Source organism: Aspergillus ruber (assembly GCF_000600275.1).
Source record: "Aspergillus ruber CBS 135680 unplaced genomic scaffold scaffold00005, whole genome shotgun sequence".
Classification (NCBI taxonomy): Eukaryota; Fungi; Ascomycota; class Eurotiomycetes; order Eurotiales; family Aspergillaceae; genus Aspergillus; species Aspergillus ruber.
Window position 1 is genome coordinate 1,043,988 of NW_024467301.1, and position 17,103 is coordinate 1,061,090.

At 51.9% G+C, this 17,103-nt stretch overlaps 9 protein-coding genes across 9 annotated transcripts; 4 read left to right on the plus strand and 5 right to left on the minus strand.

The window, feature by feature from the left end:
* Nucleotides 1-88: 88 nt before the first annotated feature.
* On the minus strand, nucleotides 89-1,347 carry EURHEDRAFT_410042 (uncharacterized protein). Its single transcript, XM_040781271.1, has one exon. The coding sequence runs from the start codon at nucleotides 1,180-1,182 to the stop codon at nucleotides 211-213; it is 972 nt and encodes a 323-aa protein (XP_040641484.1). The 5' UTR covers nucleotides 1,183-1,347; the 3' UTR covers nucleotides 89-210.
* An 807-nt stretch (nucleotides 1,348-2,154) lies between these two features.
* On the plus strand, nucleotides 2,155-7,578 carry EURHEDRAFT_410043 (GYF domain-containing protein). The gene is made up of 4 exons (XM_040781272.1): nucleotides 2,155-2,602; nucleotides 2,837-3,275; nucleotides 3,338-7,034; nucleotides 7,088-7,578. The coding sequence occupies exons 1-4, from the start codon at nucleotides 2,508-2,510 to the stop codon at nucleotides 7,399-7,401; spliced, it is 4,545 nt and encodes a 1,514-aa protein (XP_040641485.1). The 5' UTR covers nucleotides 2,155-2,507; the 3' UTR covers nucleotides 7,402-7,578.
* Nucleotides 7,579-7,635: 57 nt separating this feature from the next.
* EURHEDRAFT_410044 (putative aminotransferase family protein (LolT)) lies at nucleotides 7,636-9,405 on the plus strand. Its single transcript, XM_040781273.1, has 2 exons — nucleotides 7,636-7,811; nucleotides 7,869-9,405. The coding sequence occupies exons 1-2, from the start codon at nucleotides 7,733-7,735 to the stop codon at nucleotides 9,158-9,160; spliced, it is 1,371 nt and encodes a 456-aa protein (XP_040641486.1). The 5' UTR covers nucleotides 7,636-7,732; the 3' UTR covers nucleotides 9,161-9,405.
* Nucleotides 9,194-10,875, minus strand: EURHEDRAFT_375617 (amidohydrolase; the record flags this gene model as incomplete). The annotated part of the gene is made up of 2 exons (XM_040778758.1): nucleotides 9,194-10,610; nucleotides 10,667-10,875. 2 exons carry the CDS (start codon nucleotides 10,873-10,875, stop codon nucleotides 9,194-9,196), a joined length of 1,626 nt encoding a protein of 541 aa, XP_040641487.1.
* Nucleotides 10,876-11,011: 136 nt separating this feature from the next.
* On the minus strand, nucleotides 11,012-13,005 carry EURHEDRAFT_306698 (putative RING finger domain protein). The gene is made up of 4 exons (XM_040778292.1): nucleotides 12,572-13,005; nucleotides 11,935-12,512; nucleotides 11,434-11,877; nucleotides 11,012-11,373 (listed from the first exon to the last, which is right to left on the minus strand). Exons 1-4 carry the CDS (start codon nucleotides 12,677-12,679, stop codon nucleotides 11,148-11,150), a joined length of 1,356 nt encoding a protein of 451 aa, XP_040641488.1. The 5' UTR covers nucleotides 12,680-13,005; the 3' UTR covers nucleotides 11,012-11,147.
* A 78-nt stretch (nucleotides 13,006-13,083) lies between these two features.
* On the minus strand, nucleotides 13,084-14,140 carry EURHEDRAFT_410047 (mitochondrial fission 1 protein). Its single transcript, XM_040781274.1, has 4 exons — nucleotides 14,011-14,140; nucleotides 13,929-13,947; nucleotides 13,760-13,853; nucleotides 13,084-13,661 (listed from the first exon to the last, which is right to left on the minus strand). Exons 1-4 carry the CDS (start codon nucleotides 14,024-14,026, stop codon nucleotides 13,332-13,334), a joined length of 459 nt encoding a protein of 152 aa, XP_040641489.1. The 5' UTR covers nucleotides 14,027-14,140; the 3' UTR covers nucleotides 13,084-13,331.
* A 156-nt stretch (nucleotides 14,141-14,296) lies between these two features.
* On the plus strand, nucleotides 14,297-15,003 carry EURHEDRAFT_513636 (kinetochore Spc24 family protein; the record flags this gene model as incomplete). The annotated part of the gene is made up of 3 exons (XM_040786189.1): nucleotides 14,297-14,323; nucleotides 14,376-14,773; nucleotides 14,826-15,003. The coding sequence occupies 3 exons, from the start codon at nucleotides 14,297-14,299 to the stop codon at nucleotides 15,001-15,003; spliced, it is 603 nt and encodes a 200-aa protein (XP_040641490.1).
* A 197-nt stretch (nucleotides 15,004-15,200) lies between these two features.
* On the minus strand, nucleotides 15,201-16,049 carry EURHEDRAFT_442326 (uncharacterized protein; the record flags this gene model as incomplete). The annotated part of the gene is made up of 1 exon (XM_040783477.1): nucleotides 15,201-16,049. A coding segment is annotated over one exon (849 nt), but the record flags the coding sequence as incomplete, so codon positions are not given.
* A 284-nt stretch (nucleotides 16,050-16,333) lies between these two features.
* On the plus strand, nucleotides 16,334-16,991 carry EURHEDRAFT_375622 (med21 domain-containing protein; the record flags this gene model as incomplete). The annotated part of the gene is made up of 2 exons (XM_040778759.1): nucleotides 16,334-16,375; nucleotides 16,428-16,991. The coding sequence occupies 2 exons, from the start codon at nucleotides 16,334-16,336 to the stop codon at nucleotides 16,989-16,991; spliced, it is 606 nt and encodes a 201-aa protein (XP_040641492.1).
* Nucleotides 16,992-17,103: the final 112 nt, after the last annotated feature.

Below are 17,103 nucleotides of genomic sequence, written 5' to 3' on the forward strand. Positions count from 1 at the left end.
AAAAGGAAAGACGTTGAAGAGAATGCGGGGATATATAAATATTATCCGACCTCGGTATTCCAAAGACATTTCTAATCAGGCCATCAGTTGTCACGATACCCAAAGAAAACGAGAACTCGATTTAATCATTGCAAGTTGACATTCTTTGATACATTTCACTTTAACCCAGAGCAAACAAATCAAAATTCTCACATTCCATAACAAAAAAAACTAACACCTCTTCCGAAAAGCCGGATGATCACGATACCGCCAAGCCGAACCACAGCACTCATACGCCTCACAATTCCCATGTACAGAATCCATACACTCTGATGAAATGGTCGCAGTGCTGGAAGCATCCTCACAAGGCTCTTCAAAGTGTGCACGAACCTTCGTACGCGGGTAGTGCGGGTAGTGCGGATAGTAGTTACTGGGATGGTACTGGTAACAGGTGTCTGTATCCGTTTTGCGACCCATCTTGGGTCGGACTTGAGAAGGTGGTGGGAAGTCGGGGCACTGGTGCTTGGTTGTACGAGTAGCGGGTGCAGGTGTAGACCCAGGCGCGAGTGGATAGTAGTAGGTCTGGCATGACGTGCAGGTGCAAGATAGGTTCGAGATGTACGAAGACTGCGACGGGCAGTTGTCATTGGGGTAACGGAAATACGCATGTGTGTGGTAATGGATTGTCGAGGGGGTGCTGCTTGCTGTCGAGCATGTTGATGCAGAGGATGACGACGATGAAGGACACTCTGACGGCTGGGTGCAGGTCGAGGTTTCTGAACTGGTGGTAGTGTGGTCACTATCGCAGCACAGGGAGCAGCAACAAGGGTCTGTCTCTGCCTCTGCACTTTCGCAGCACGTCTCGGAGGAACAGCAGTCAGACTCCACGTGTTGATGATTGGGGCATTCATGGGCTTTGGACGTTGATGTTGAGCAGGGTTGGACCGTTTCTGCTGATGAGTAGTCGGGACAACAGCTAGCAAGTGTGCTGGAAGAACAAGAAGCTGGACCGGTATAGACTGGTCTGATTTGGTTTCCTCGAAGGGGTCTGCCTTCCCAGTACCAGGCATAGGGAACGGATTTCTCGCGTCTCATTTTGGTGGGCTTTCCGGAACGCTTCTCAGTGTCTGAAGTGAAAGAAGGGGACAAAAACAGAGTTGGTCGTGTATAAGCTGAGAGGACAGAGCTGGTAGATATAGCCATGATGGAGGGGTATCCAGGACCTGATATCTAGATCATTGTGGTACGGTGAATGCTGAATAGGCAGATAATATAGGTAGTGTTCCAGGCGCATACAACCGGATTTCTTAGACATACAGAAAGCCCTCTTTGACTTGTACATACAGGATGTCTACCAATATCCAAACGAACTATATAGACTGGCCAATTACAACAGCAGAAAATTCATGACTAAGCAACGCAGGGGCCACAACCATATAAAACCGAGTTTAATTTTGCTGCTTCTACGAATCTTCAGCAAAGACAGTGATGAGCTTTATCTTTACCTCATTCTGATACTAGGGCATATAAAACACCAGACATGGTTGTCTTGTGCCCTGGAAACTGAGGATACATATTATCTGAGTCTTTGCAATTTCACTGCCGCAAGACCTGTGCCCTGGAAACTAGCTGGGCATATGGTCATTGGATAATGTCCCCGGCCTGGATGCAGGAAAACGGCCAACGGAAAGGAAGAAACAAAGACAGACAGAAAGACAGAAAGACAGATTACAGTGTTTTATTCACAAACGGAGACTTTTTGCTTCTTCTGTCTTCGTTGTCCGGCTGCCAACGCGACACGTATGTAACGGGATACAAATACACCACACAGTACTCTGTCCAGAATAGAGCATATAGGAAAGACTGTAGCTTCATCAATAAATTGAGGTGTCTATTCTCGAGTTACACTACCAGATAAAGTTCCGTCATAATGGCCAGAAGAATAAGTATCAATTCATTGTGCGCGTGAGCGTATCATCACGTATCAATGGCCGGTAATACCATAACATAACGAGCTGCAAACGGGCATAAGTGGTGCTTTGATGCTGTATTATACCGTAACTGAACGTATGAATATTGCCATACCCCACCGCCTACCAAATGCGGCAAATTTTCTCGTTGAGCAAGCTTCAAGTCGTCGCCCGAAACGAACCTTCGATCGCTTCTTTTACTCCTGATCGAATGAGTATTGCTTCTTTTGAATATTAGCTGAAATAAGTCACCTCTGGACCGTTGTTTTGGTTGTTTTAACCCAACTTTCAACTCCATATTCGCGTTTTTTCCATCGCCGTAATTTTCCCATCTTTCCGGTGTCGGTTGTTCCCACATCCAAATCTCCTACGCAACCCTCTCTGACACCCACCACCTCCAATAACCACACCACCAACCAAACCCATACCAACCTCCCAACGCAACGCCACGCTTTGCGCAACTCGATTCTTTCTCCACTCCCTTTTAATTCTTCACGACGAGCTTGTCGGTGACCTGGCAGCTTTCTGTGTATTTTTACCAGCTCCCTTGTTATCACAATGCCCACGCCACTCCCTTCGAGTTTTGCTTCCGCCGCTGCTGGCAACGTCCACGACCCTAACAAACGAGGCGATGGAACTGCTGCTAGTGAATGGTACGCCTTATAATGTCTTCCTTGCTCTGCTTTTGTGGTTGCTATAATCTTTTATTGTATTTGTGTGTTGCATTGGCCGTTTCGAGCTGTGCAGGTTTATGCGGATTTTCTGTTGCATTGTTACATAGTCTTGACCGAACCTTTTTTTTTTCTTTCTTATATATATATATATATTCTTGTCCTCTTCAGGAAATTTGTTTCTGCTTGATACTTACATGCTATGTTCTTCTATAGGTCTCGGACTCGCATGAATGGAGCAACACAAACTTTCCGCCGTCCTTCAGTTGCTACAAACCCTTCTCATAACCGGGATACCAGTCAAACCACCACTTCCGCATCGACCCCAGCTGTTGGAGCTTACATTCCTCCACACATGTCGAATCCACAATCCAGTGGGCTACGCAATGGAACGGCCACTGGCGAGGCTCGCTACTCCAAAGAGCAACTTCTCGACCTCTACAAAACCCAACGGGAATCTGGTTCTTTGGCAAAGAATGTGACAGACTATTTCGTGGCCGACTGGGATCCCCATGTAGAGACACCCAGTGTGAACGGGGTTTGGGGAAAACGGGAGGACCAGAAGGACCCTCCGAGCGGGCCCGAGGTATGTTGGGATCATGGTGGACAGATCGAACCGTTGGCGTTAATGAATATGACGGATGAGGAGAAAGAGGTTTGTATTTCAGAAGCCGCACTTGGCTCTAGAGTGTGAGAGCATCGTGCTGACATTGGTAGTTATTCTCCGCGTCGGTCAATTCTCCCTTGAAGCCTCCGCCGTCGAATGCCCAGAAAGATAACCAGGCTGCCGGTACGGGTGGACGCAAATCGTCGGTTTCCTACACCCAAAACTTCAACACCTCTTCTCCGGGTTCTGCTCGGCCAGGTCCTAGGCGAAGGGAGACCGGTGATTCTGTCGGTAATCCAATGTCCCCCACGCCTGGTGGTTCGCGCTTTTTCCGTGACGAGACCAACACCTCGACCCCGCCACCCTCTCTTCTACGCCGGAAAACCGATTTTCGAGAAAGCAATTCCAGGTTGGATGAAAGGGACAGCAAGGAAGGCGAGTCTGCCTCTCCTTTCAACTCGCTGAAGCGCAGTTCCACCAATCCTTTGAGTGCTGGGCTGAGTGGACCAAGCTCCCCGTGGGCGTCTGCGTCGCAGAGTGCCAATTTCTCCCCCATGGGAGCGTTTGGTGCTTTCTCGTTGGGCCCAACACAATCAGCTCAGACCCCCACCACCGAAAAGAAAGGATATGGTAGTATGCGCGGTGAAAGTCGTTTGAAGGGCCTATTCTCCAAGGACAGTTCGGAAGACATTGGTGCATCTGTTAGAGAGAAACCGTCACTCAACAGCTTGGAACGTCTGCCAGAAACTGAAGGCGACAACGGTGCGCAGTCGCCTTGGGGGGAGACTCTCAAAACTCGCGCCGGCCGAAGCGAGACGAACCCGTTCTCCGATGAGCCTCGCAGTGGAAGTGCAGCGTTGGGTGGATCGCAGGATCTGGAACCAGCCTCACAGGCTGATCCGCTGGGCTTTTCGGCTTTCGGAATGACTTCAAGCATCCCCGGTTTCCGAGAACTGATGCAGAGCCACGAGAACTCTCGTAACCCGACACCCAGTCTTTTGCAAGGCCACGAACCGAGTAGCCCGACCAATACGAACCCATATCAGAGTCCTCACGGCGATCGTCGAGGAGACGTGGAGGATGTTGAGACGGATGGATCTGATATCCAGGCTTCTCAGCACCCTGGTGTCGGTGGGTTTCGTGATGCGTCGAATCCGTTTGGCTCCATCCGTCGGGTCGGTTCGGGGATTGACCTGCCTTCGATTGACCGCAGCCAGACATCCAGTGTGACGGGTAACCGAAACTTCTCTAACCTAGGTGGCCTGGGTGGTCTTCCTACTCTGGGAGGCGCTGCCTCCGGATGGCCCCCTAACCCGGCAGTTGGGACACCTACCAGGGAGCGATCTGCCTTTTCAAGCGGCTTTGGTGACCCTATTTTCGGTTCGATGGGCGGTGAGCTTCAATCTCCAAGCCTATCGACCTTGGGAGGCAGTGGTCTCTTTAGCCCGCACGCTGGAATCTCCGGTACAAACAGTCTAGGCCGCTCCAGCAAGCTGGGATCCTTGTTCCCTGCGGCGATGCAGGAGCAGATGCAGGGTGACCGGGGAGAGGATGGCCAGCAAGCCGATAAGGCCGGTCAAACCAACATGCCCACAAGCACCTCGGCTTCCCAGACCCCGGTCTCTGCTGTTGGTTCGATTCCGATGGCATCCCAAGAAGTGCCTCAGCCAAGCCAGACTCCCGGGCAATCGGCAAGCAACCCCAGCTCGGTTCCTCCAGCTCAGCAGCGGACCATGGTCATGCCCGATCGTATGCGATGGATTTACCGTGACCCTCAGGGCAACATTCAGGGTCCTTGGACCGGTTTGGAGATGCACGACTGGTTCAAGGCTGGCTTCTTCAGCCCCGACTTACAGATCAAGAAGCTTGAAGACCCGGAATTCGAGCCGTTGGCGCAGCTGGTACGTCGCATTGGGAACTCGCGCGAACCGTTCCTGGTGCCCCAGATTGGCATTCCTCACGGACCCGACCCCAATGCTACTCCGTGGGCCGCCCCAACCGGCACTGCTCAACCACCTTTTCCCGGCAGTTTCCCAAGCTTTGGCACTACTTTGACCGCTGAACAGCAGAATGCTTTGGAACGCAGGAAGCAGGAAGAGCAGTATCTTATGGCCCGGCAGAAGGAGCATCTCGCGCAGCAGCAGGCCTTAATGAAACAGATGCAGCTGCAAGGCCTCCCACCTGGCGTACCTCAGCCACTTCAACATCACTCAAGTGCTCACAGCCTTCACAGCCAGCCGAGTCTCGGAAGTCTCACTTCGCCAGTCGGCTTCCAGCCGTCGCCTATCCAGGCTCCTCTGCAGCAACAACCTCAGAATGCCCCCGGGTTTTTTGGGAACATCTTGCCCAACCTTGGCCCGCAAATGCTTGGCACTGACTTGATCAGCAACCAGGATCAGCTCCCGGCTCTTCTGGACCGATTAAACGTGAGCCGTCCCGATCCGTTTGCGTTTGGAAGTCCAGCATTTGCCGCACGCCAGCCAGAGAACTTGTTGCACCAGCAGCAAGTTGCAAGCATGCTTCAAGACCGGGCCCAGTTACAACAGGAACAGGAACAATTTGACAATGCGCAGGGTGACAGCTTGTTTGACCAGCAGGCTCGCGAAGAGCGACTCCGCCAGTTCCATGCTCTGAGATCGCAGGAGGGTGAATGGACTGCGGAAGGCCTTCCTACGCACCCCACCTCTCAGCAGAACGAGCCTGGGCAGGAGGAGTCCTCGGAGGAAGTTGCTCCCGAGGCCAATGAGGCTACAACTACGACCACGACTACCACGACTACCACGACTACCCAGGAGCCTCTCACGCTTTCTCAGCAGGTCCAGAAGGCTGCGTCTGCCCAGAAACAACAGCTTGAAGAAGAGCAAAAGATGCAGGAAGAGGAAGAGCAGAGCCAGCATGAGCAGGAAGAACAACAGGCTCCTCGTGAATCCGTATGGAACAAAAATGACAACGGCTTGCCCCGTCCATTCCCTCCCCCTCCGTCTGCCTCGCCTCTCCCGGCCCCTGCTGCTCAGCGTAACCGCCAGAATGTTGCTGAGTCTCTCGCTGCCAACTCGCGTTCTCAGACCCAGACCCCCGTTGAGCCCCCGACTACTTCCATTGCGCCATGGGCTAAGGATGCCAACGAGTTACCCAAGGGTCCTTCTCTGAAGGAGATCCAGGAGGCCGAGGCTCGCAGTGCTGCCCAGAAAGAAGAGATGGCCGCTGCCGCGCGTCGCGCTCAACTGCTCGCGGAGCAAGAACGTATTAGCCAGGCGGCCCAGGCTCAAAGTCCCGGCTTGCCGTCGACTGCCAACTGGGCCAGTGCCGGATCCCCTGCAACCCCGACATCGACTACTTCTGTTTGGAACAACAAGGGCCAGACTGCTCCTACTGGTGCCAAGAAGACACTCGCTCAGATCCAGAAGGAAGAGGAAGCCCGTAAGCAGCGCATGGCCAACGCTGCCGCTACCGCTGCCGCGCAGACTGCAGCTGCCAGTCCTCCCGCTGCAGCCAGTGCTGGGAAGCGATATGCTGATCTCGCGAGCAAGACCCCGGCTCCTGTTCAGACGGTCTCCTCGGGCACTAGTGCATGGACCACAGTCGGTGCTGGTGGCAAGGTCAAGGCACCACCTACTCCGGTGGCCCCTGCAGCAGCCAGTCCTGTGGCGGCGAAGCCCAAGCCAGCTGTCGTACCGTCTCCTCGGCCCATTAGCGTAAACACTGTTCCTACTACTATCTCTCCTCCAAACCCGAACCGTGCTTTGGAGGAATTCACTAAGTGGGCTAAATTGACTCTGGGCAAGGGACTAAACAGCAACATCAATGGTAGGTTTTCCTCCTCGCCTGTATCCGACTATCTCTTATACTAACGATTTTAGTCGACGACTTTGTTCAGCAATTGCTGTTCTTGCCCGCTGAGGCGGAGATTATCTCGGACTCGGTTTACGCCAACTCTCCTACTTTGGACGGCCGTCGTTTCGCTGAAGAATTCATCCGTCGTCGCAAGCTTGCGGACAAGGGTATTGTCGACCCCGTGTCGGCGAGTGCCTACGCGGACCAGAAGAACGGAGGTGGCTGGAGCGAGGTGGCTAAAAAAGGATCATCATCATCATCCTCGCATGTAAACAAGGAGGAGGAGAGTGCTAGCGCGGCGTTTAAGGTGGTTGCTCCTCGCAAGAAGGGCAAGAGGTAAAAGTGTCATAACAGGATTGAACAGAAGTTATGTCGGACAGATCTGTGAATATCGTGATATCTCACTTGAGCTAGTGTCAACATAGTTGTACTTGGTCATGTCATTATCAGTGTAGTCTGTATACATTCTAGTAGTTCTCTATAAACGCTCTGTATAAATGAGGCTTAACTTAATGGGTCAAGAATTCCAGAATTCCACACCGAGTATTTTTCCGCTCCGCCTGCAGCAGATCCGGACCTGTAATCGTCTCCATCTTCGATGTCTATTGTTATTGCAGTCTCTACGATTTCCAGTTATCTACGTTCATTGAGGACATTTGGATACAGCAAACATGTCTTTCCCAACTCCCTTCGGAGCCCCCATGCTCAAACACTTCTCCTTCTCCCCTAACTTCAAAAACCTCAACCACGGCATGCCCTCCCATCTCCCCAGGTTATATATCAGTATAACTAATAATATACAAACAGGCTCCTTTGGCACCCACCCCCTCCTCGTCCGACATGCCCTGCACAACCTTCAATCTGAAGCCGAATCCCGTCCAGACCTCTTCATCCGCCGCACCACACCGCAGGCTCTTGACTCATCGCGACAAGAAGTCGCTTCCTTGCTCCATGTTCCTAAGAATGAGGTTGTATTGGTGAAGAATGCGACAACAGGCGTGCATACTGTCCTACATAATATGGGTTTCAAGAAGGGAGATGCGGTTGTGTACTTCGATACGGTGTATGGGGCTGTGGAGCGGATGTTGTTCTCGACGGTCGAAATGACAGGCGTGACATTGAAAAAAGTGCAATACCGATTGCCATTGCATCCGGAGGAATTAGTCGAGAAGTTTATGGATGCTGTCCGCGCAGCAAGGGAAGAAGGGTTGAACGTCCGTGTCGCAGTCTTCGAGACCATCGTCAGCATGCCCGGCGTCCGTTTCCCGTTCGAGCGTTTGGTCGAAGTATGTCGCGCAGAGGGCGTTTTGAGTCTGATTGATGGGGCACACGGAATCGGGCATATCCCGTTAGATCTTGGGACATTGCAGCCGGATTTCTTCACCAGCAACTGTCACAAATGGCTTTACACGCCGCGCGGCTGCGCAGTTCTCTACGTGCCCGTCCGTCACCAACATCTCATACGTACGACTCTCCCGACATCCTGGGGCTATATCCCCACCCCTGGCTCAGCGGGGATCGGGGCATCGACGATGCAAACGGCTGGTGGTGGGAAATCGGCGTTTGAGAGTTTGTTTGAGTTTGTAGCTACGACTGATGATACGCCGTACCTGTGTATCCCGACTGCAATAAAATTCCGCAGAGAAACCTGTGGCGGGGATGAACAGATCTTCACATACTTGGAAGAACTCGCCAACGAGGCCGCTGATATCGTTGCGGGCGAGCTGGGAACGGAAGTTATGCAGGAGCCCGGGATACGGCATTGGAGAGAATCTTTGCTGCGGAAATGTGCGATGACTACTATCCGGTTGCCGATTCCCATTCAGGATGGTACGGATCTTTCGGCTGATGCTGGGAAGAAGAGGGTTTGTATGCCTTTGCCCGCGGATGAAGTGCAGGGTGTTTGTCGGTGGATGCAGGATACGCTGGTTGATGGATTTGACACGTTTCTGCCTGTGTTCCCGCACGGAGGATGGCTCTGGACAAGGTTGAGTGCACAGGTTTATCTGGAGAAGAGTGATTTCAAATGGGTGGCTCCTATTCTGAGAGAGTTGTGTGAACAGGTTGGCAAGAAACACCAACCCGAAGCCAGACTATAGACATATATATACCCCATTTATAATATATACAATCTAAGAACGGTGATAGACTTGTCTTCCCCCAAAATACGTCTCATGCACAGCAGCCTCCAACAATCTCTCGTTGTCCCACTGCATATCCCAGACCACAAAATCTGCCTTCTTCCCCTCCACCAAGGTCCCAATGAACCCATCCGCAAACGTCGAGTACGCACTTCCCGCTGTCCCCGCAGAAACAGCTTCTTCTAACTCTAGCGCAAAATGCTCGTTTACTTTGGTTTCGAATTTTGGCTCTCTTGCTGATCGTCGTGTGGTTGCTGTGTATAGATTCTTGAGCGGCCAGTGCGGCGCTGTTGGTGAATCTGTCCCAATTGCTAATGGTGCGTGATGGTCCAGGAACTCTTTGTATGCGAACGCACGTTGTAACCTGGCTGGGCCAAGCAAGGCTGGCCATGCACGGAGGATAGCAGGATCAGCATGCACAGGCTGCACAGATGCTGTGATTCCCAAATCACCCAACCTCTTCGCATCTTCTGGCGCCGTGAGCTCAAGATGTTCAATACGGTGGCGGCGGCCTGGAGTTCCAACAGCCTCCAGTATATCGATGGCTAGTTTCACAGTTGCATCACCAATAGCATGCAGCGCGCACTGGAGGCCAGCGGCATCAGCCTTCTGAACAACTTTGTGCAGGGCATCAGGGGCCCAGATTGTTCCTGCATTAACACCGTTCGTGGAATACGGCTTGAGTAAAGATGCAGTGCACGCATCGACGACACCATCGCAGATAAGTTTAATACCCACGATACGGAAATCGGGCGACGTGCTGCTGTTATACTGCTTACGCAACTCAATCGCCCTATCCACCTGCGCCAGATTCTCCCCATCCGTCTTACACGGAGTGATAATCCAATATGCAGCCATACGAATCGACACATCCCCCTGTTCACGGAGGACACGCATAGCCTCCCAGATCGTCTCATTCGTTGCCATCTCCGTTATTCCCGTGTATCCCGCTGCATTATACGTCCTCACCGCGTCGCGAATATATTTCACGCGCTCATCAACAGTCGCAATACGTGCAACATGTGGCCACGCGATATTCACATTCGCAGCCTCGCTCAGCAACCCATTCGGCTTCCCCTCTTCATCCCGACTAATCTCCCCGCCCTCAGGATCAGGCGTGTTCTCATCAACGCCTAATTCCTTCAGCGCAGGCGTATTGCACCATGTCGAATGTAGGTCCTTTGAGTCGATGAAGATCGGCCGTTGCTGCCGGTCGAGATCATCGATCATGCTTGCGAGAGCGATCCCGTTGGTCATGGTGTGCATCCAGCCGCGGCAGAAGAGGCGTTTTGCGGAGGGGTTCTGCTGCGCGGCTGTTTTGATGGTAGTTCGGATGTCTGTGAGATCTTTGCAGGATTCGATATCGATTTTGGAGAGGCTAGCGCCGAAGAATAGGAGATGCATGTGTCTGGTTGTTTTATTAGGTTGATAGTGGTGCAAAGAGGAGAGGGAGAGGAGACGCACCCGTCGATAAAGCCGGGAAGAATGATTCTGCCTCCCAGGTTGATTTTATGGGCTTCAACATCTTCTATGGTCTTTGCGACGAAGGGGTCGTCGGCATTGCCCACGTAGGCAACGAGATCGTTCTCGACGACTAGGCAGGTTGGGGGCGTGGACATATCCTGCTGTCGACTACCGGTGACGATGATCCCACTGTGGTAGATAGTCTTCATTTTGCTATTTTCGCATGTATGGTCGTTCGAAGTGATTGAATCCAGGTCAATTGAAGTTGTCAATTGCGAAAGCAAAGAGGAGTCGTAGCAATGTGGGGTTTATCTTATCTCCATCTGATAATCCTCGGCATAACTCTGGCAAAAATACCTCTTCGTAGAAGTAAAGAAAACGGCTGTCGTCAATCATAATACATACAGGATAACAATCTGGACATCCAGTCTATGAAGCAATAAATAACTGGGTGTTGCAACCATCCAACCCTAACAAAACCCTAACTTCCACCAAAATGGCTTCTCAGCCACTCTGCAAGTCCTCCTCCACCAGGTTGTCCTTGTCCTTGCCCTTGCCCTTGCCCTTGCCCTTGTCCCTGTCCACTACTCGCACGTCGTCCTCCGCTGTCATAAGCTGATGACCAGCGCCGCCCGCTTTGGCCGGGAATGGCACTGCTGGAACGGCGCGAGGCTTCGGGGCTGTCAACCGTCACTGGATTCTCACGACTTCCTTCTCTGCACAGCGTTAGCTTGTATTCCAGATCTTAGGATGTAGAAACAACTTACTGCGCAGGTGCGTCAATGCTTCGTCGGCAATGAGGACATGTGTTGTGCTGGGTCAACCACATTTCAATACAGTTGTAGTGGAACCAATGCTTGCACGGGAGTACGGTAACTTCCGTCCCCAATTCCACCGGATCCATACAAATCGAACATTCCGCCTTGCCATCGTTTCCCAGCATCTCCTGGTCAACAGGCTTCTTCGGTAGATTCTGAATGGAGTTATGAGACGCGGGTGGGGGCCCATTGCTGCCCGCATTCTGTCCAACCAATTGCGATATTACCCGATCCAGCTCTTCTTGTGAGTAAACTGCGTCACCGTGTCGGTCAAAGTTCAACAGACTCGATATCATGGCCAATGGATTCGGTCCTGTCATCACACGGACTCCACTTCCACCCCCAGACCGCTGTCCTCCCTGACCGAAGTCTTGCTGAAAGAGTTCAAGAATACTACCAAGGTTAGTAGACGATACACCAACATAAGCAAAGATAGGAAAAGCAACATACTCTCCCAACGTCCCCAACGGCGGCGCCATCGGCTGCGGACCATCTGCATTCCTCGGGAACAACCTTGGAGGACCAAAATCATCTGGCTCACCAGGGGCCCGCTCTTCAGGATCCGGAAAATCATTATGCTGAGGTCGCGCAGGAGTAGCTTCTGTCTGTCTCGACGACTCCCGACCTAGAACCTGGCCCTGGCCCTGCTGGCGATAGGTATCCGCGAGTCCATGGAAGATTGTATCCAACCGGCGTACCATCGGCATCAAGGGGTCACCGAATTCATCTGTCCCATATCCAGATGAGCGCGGGGGACCACCAAAGCCACCACCGCCACTAAGGCCTCCACTTCCGTTGAATGTCGTGCTCGAAAAGCTGAACCGGCCATCTGGAGATCTGTAGGCGCGGTGGGCAAACCCGGGACTCGAACTGAAGCCATGAGTATCGTATTCGTCTTCGTCTTCATGAGCCCAGGGATTATGACTGGAAAAGGCGTTAACCGGAGGAAATGTTCTTTCTCGACGTGGTGAGGCTAGTGGTGGGGTAGCATGGCGGGGTGGTTCCTCGGTGTCTGGAGGAATTTCGATCTGGTTGAGTCATAGTTAGCTTGTATTCCTCTCGCGTGTTCATTGGTACAGAAACGTACTATTTCAGTAAATTCTGAATTGCAATGCTGGCACTGCAGGTCATCCTCAAAACGCCGGAGCCAGACCCCGCCACAATGATGGCAGAACATTCGATCTCCGTTCTCCATGGCGTTGACTCAGGTATTCAGGTGTATTCAGATAAAGTAGAGTGGATAAAGAAGAAGAGCGTTTGAAGGTATTGCGATAATATCGAGGGAAGATGATAGGAGCATACAGCGCAGACAATCTCCGTAGACGCAGTCTTATTCGCAGAAGAGGATTGCGGTCATTGTCTCAGGACAACGCATCGAATATCGAACGGTCCAAACGAGGAGAAGAAGTAATTAACTCATTCTGCTGACTGACAAATACTCAGAGAGAACAAAATAGAGAGTCACAGAGAGAACAGGGCGGATTGAGATGAGGCGAGAGAAAGCGGAATCGGTTAACGACTCGGGCGCTGGTTGGATGACGTACCCACGATGCAGTCGGAGTACGGAGTATATGTATATGCACCAGGGAATTTTATACTATTAATGATTCACGTTCACTGTACTATCAATGTAGACGTAGAATACAGAAGAAGCCCCTAGGCATTGGTGTATTGACAACTCATGTCATGACTCATCAGGTAAACAAATTGGCAACCGGCAGTGAAGCGAAAGCGAAAGAAAGCAGAAACGCCGGTCGAATATGCTGGACCAAATCCCAAACAAACAAAGCCACTAGTATATACAACGTTTTCCTCTTTCTTATAGAAACTGAAGATATGAGACGGGTTTACCGTCTCTTAGCCCCCTTGAAGATCATACCCCCAACCACACCAGCAGCAAGCGCCAAACCACCCACAATCGCAATTCCCACCAAGCCCTCTCTCGACACCTTGTCATCGATGAGCTGCCCCAGACTAGCTGCTTGCATGTTTGCCGGTTCCTTGTCTAGGAGCAAGTCGTTATAGCGTCGGGCTTCGCCGTAGTTGCCAAGCTTAAAGTTTCCGAGAGCAAGGTAGTAGAGACATTCCCTGCGACGTTCGGGAGCGGCGCGGAAGATTTCAGAGAGGAGACGAACGCCTTCTTGTTGGTCGTAGCGAGCGTTGGATTTGATTAGGCCCTGTGGTGGGGTAGAGATGGTCAGCATGTCATGTCATTGAGTAGGCAGTGCATGTAGTAGTTGCCCATAACACAAGTGAGACCTAGTGATAATCGTACCCAAGCAAAGTTGAATTTGGTCTGGATTCCAACATAGTCCCCTTCCTTCTCATACTGTGCCCGCAAGACCTGGAGCTCCGCTGGCTTCAACGGGCTGAAGACAAATTAGTTCACGAACCGGATTTGACGAAATTATGGGCGGTAGCATCAACGGATATAATATACCGACCTTTCGGCATCTGCAGCGTCTGCAAGGAATTCAGGTCAGCATGCAATCAACGCAGGATCAACAACATGGAGCGGGCACTTACATGGTAGGTTTGACATTCTGCGAGCAGCACTTGGACAGTAGGTATGGAAATTAGATAGTATGTTGTAATAGATCTCTTCAAACAAAGATATCCGGTTAGAAGGATGGCAGATGGAGAAACAAAACCGCGTGTGTTGATCCTCGTGCTTTTCGTCACTTGCGGAGGGCCAACACGTGGCGGTGCAGGGTCCGTGGCGCTGTGGCTGTTGCTCCCCCAACCCCAAACATCAACAAAACCACCGTCTACCAAACTTCATTTGACACTGAACGCATTGACTATAGCCAAAATGCTTCTCGACGAGGACCCCGCGACTGCACGTACTCTCATATTCACGAGAAAAGAAACATAAACTAACTAACTGATAGCTCATCCACCATACAGTCGGCAACTTCAACATCCATCCCGACAAACAAGCCGTAACGCGCATCAACGACTCCCTCTCCACCCTCCAACAATCCCGCGAACTGCGCTCACGCGAAGCCGAATCCGCCCTCCGAAAACTCTCCCGCAACCTCAATTCCTTAAACGCGCAACATGAAGAAGCCGTAACCGCGCACGACTCTGGAAGACACGCGCAGGGCATTGTCGAGCTGGACACGAAGAAGTTCCGGATTGCAAAGGCGGCATCGGAGTTGGAGATTGAGAGTGAGAGACTCGAAAGTGAGCTGGAGATGTTGAAGGAGAGGTTGGCAGATTTGGAGGCACAGGGACTAGAGGGGGATGAGGGGACGAGGAGGGAGAGGGAGGCTGATGATGCTACGATGTGAGATTTTATCTATATCGCTTGATTTATGGGCATATGCTGACTGTCACAGTCTCCGTCTCAAGATATTTAGATCTTTGGGCATCGATATCGAGCCGGACGAGGCCGGAAACTTCACCAAGGCTGTTATTCGCAACAGTCGGAAGGGTGATGTGCACGTGGTTAATGTCGACTCGAAGTTCTCAAGGTTCTTCTACGCAAACTACTTCTGGTCGACTATGCAGGGATAAATGTCGGTATTGGCGTTTGGAATAAGGCGTTTAGCATATGAAATTAGTGGCTATGTTTTGTCTATAATAAGTTATATACCCTTAAGGATGAATCAAAATGGTACAGTGCAAAAGAACCACTCGTGAACTTAGAAGCTACGAGATTGGACGGTGATTTATGCTTGGTTTCCTTCTGTTTGAGCGGATTCGCCCTCGTTCAAGAGTTGCAGGACCTTCTTTCTGTCCTCATCAGACAGTATACTGCACGTCCCCGTAAACCCCATAGTCCCGACTAAGGGCTTCTCCCCAGGGTACAGCTTCTCTACGATATCCAACAGCGCCCACTTGCGACTCTCCGGCATAGGCCCGTCCTTCTCCCAAAGCGCCATCCACCGATCCTCAAGCCTAGCCATATCCCTCTCCACCTCATCCATACCCGGAATCTCCTCCCCATCCCACGTCAAAGCAATATTCTTCGTAATCGAACTAGGCTCAGAAGAAAACTGTACCTCAACACCCAACCCCCCCAACCCCATCTCCTCCCCCTTCGCATTCCACAACGCCTGCAGCAATGTCCCCCGTTCCTTCTCGACCATCATCCACATAACCGGATATGAGCTCCTCGCCATCGCATCCCTAACACCCTTCGTCGCCTCGCGCGTGCCTACCAATACACCCAATTTCCCTCCCCCTCCCCCGCCACTATCCACGGGTGACGATCGAAGATTAAACGACCCCTCCAGTTCTCGCACAAGGTTCGGGCCCAGTTTAGTCTTCAGCGCTTTACACTGCACAAATACGCGCAGCGGGTGCTCGTGTTTCGGTAAGTGCCAGGTTCCCACCAGATCAACCCCCAGATCATCGCGCCCGCCAACGCGGCGCAGGGAAAAGGCGAAGCGGCGGAGGACTTGTTGGACTGTGTATTCGTAGTGCGTGCCTACGTATGTTGTGCTGGATTCGGGTAAAGCGATTCTGTCGGCGTAGGCGAGGAAGGAAGGGAGGTCGTGGTGATTTTGGGAGGGTGTGGGTGGTAAAGAGGGGAGTTTGAAGAGGCGGCGGGTGAGAGGGGTGAAGGAGGGTGTATTATGGAGGATTGTGTGTTGGGTGAATTGGCGATGGCATGGTTGTCTTTGTCCTGTTTGGAGGAGGCTATTTCGTATTGAGCGAGCTGGGCCCATGGTGTTGGAGTGGTTGGAAGAGAAATTATCTGATCACCGCCTGAGCTTTATCTTTTTCTCCGCATCTCCAACTTCACGAACCAAAACTACCGCGTTCTCAGATTACATGAATAAAATGAACACTCACTACCACATATAATACCGCATCTGATACCCCTCATACCATAATCATCATGGCCGACATCCTAACCCAGCTCCAAACCTGCCTCGACCAGGTAACCACTACCTCTCCCCGTTACCAACCAAGCCATCTAATCAAGCCCACAGCTAGCAACCCAATTCTACGCAACCCTAGGCTACCTAACAACCTACCACGACAATTCCCCAGCAATCCAACCCCAAGTCCCCGACGCCGCCCCCGCCCTCGCAAAAATCACCAAGAACTCCACCGCCCACCCCGTCCCAGCAAACGTCGCATCGCAATCCCAAGGTCAAGCCTCACCACCACCTCCTGGCCAAACAGGCGGCGGATCTGCAGCTCCGGAAACACCAGGTGGTAAAGGAGATGGCGGTGCCGGTGGTGTGGGAGGAGGAGGTCTGAACGATCCACTTGCTCCGGCGCCAGATCTGCCAAGCACGTTTGCGAGTCGGCAGAGGGAGTTAGCGAGGGATTTAATTATCAAGGAGCAGCAGATTGAGTATTTGATTTCTGTGTTGCCGGGGATTGGGTCGTCGGAGAAAGAGCAAGAGATTAGGCTTAAGGAGTTGGAGGGGGAGTTGAGGACAGTTGAGGAGGAGAGGGAACGGAAAGTTAGGGAGCTAAGGGGGTTGAGGAGGAAGTTGGAGGGTGTTTTGGGGGGTGTTGAGATGGGGATTTATGGTGAGAGGTGATTATCCATGAACTTGCATGTTCAATTGAATCAACCAAAATTCTATGGATGGGTCTGTCTCGCCAGCTCTCGTGTATCTCCGGGGTATAATATCTGCTCTGTAGTATCATAAT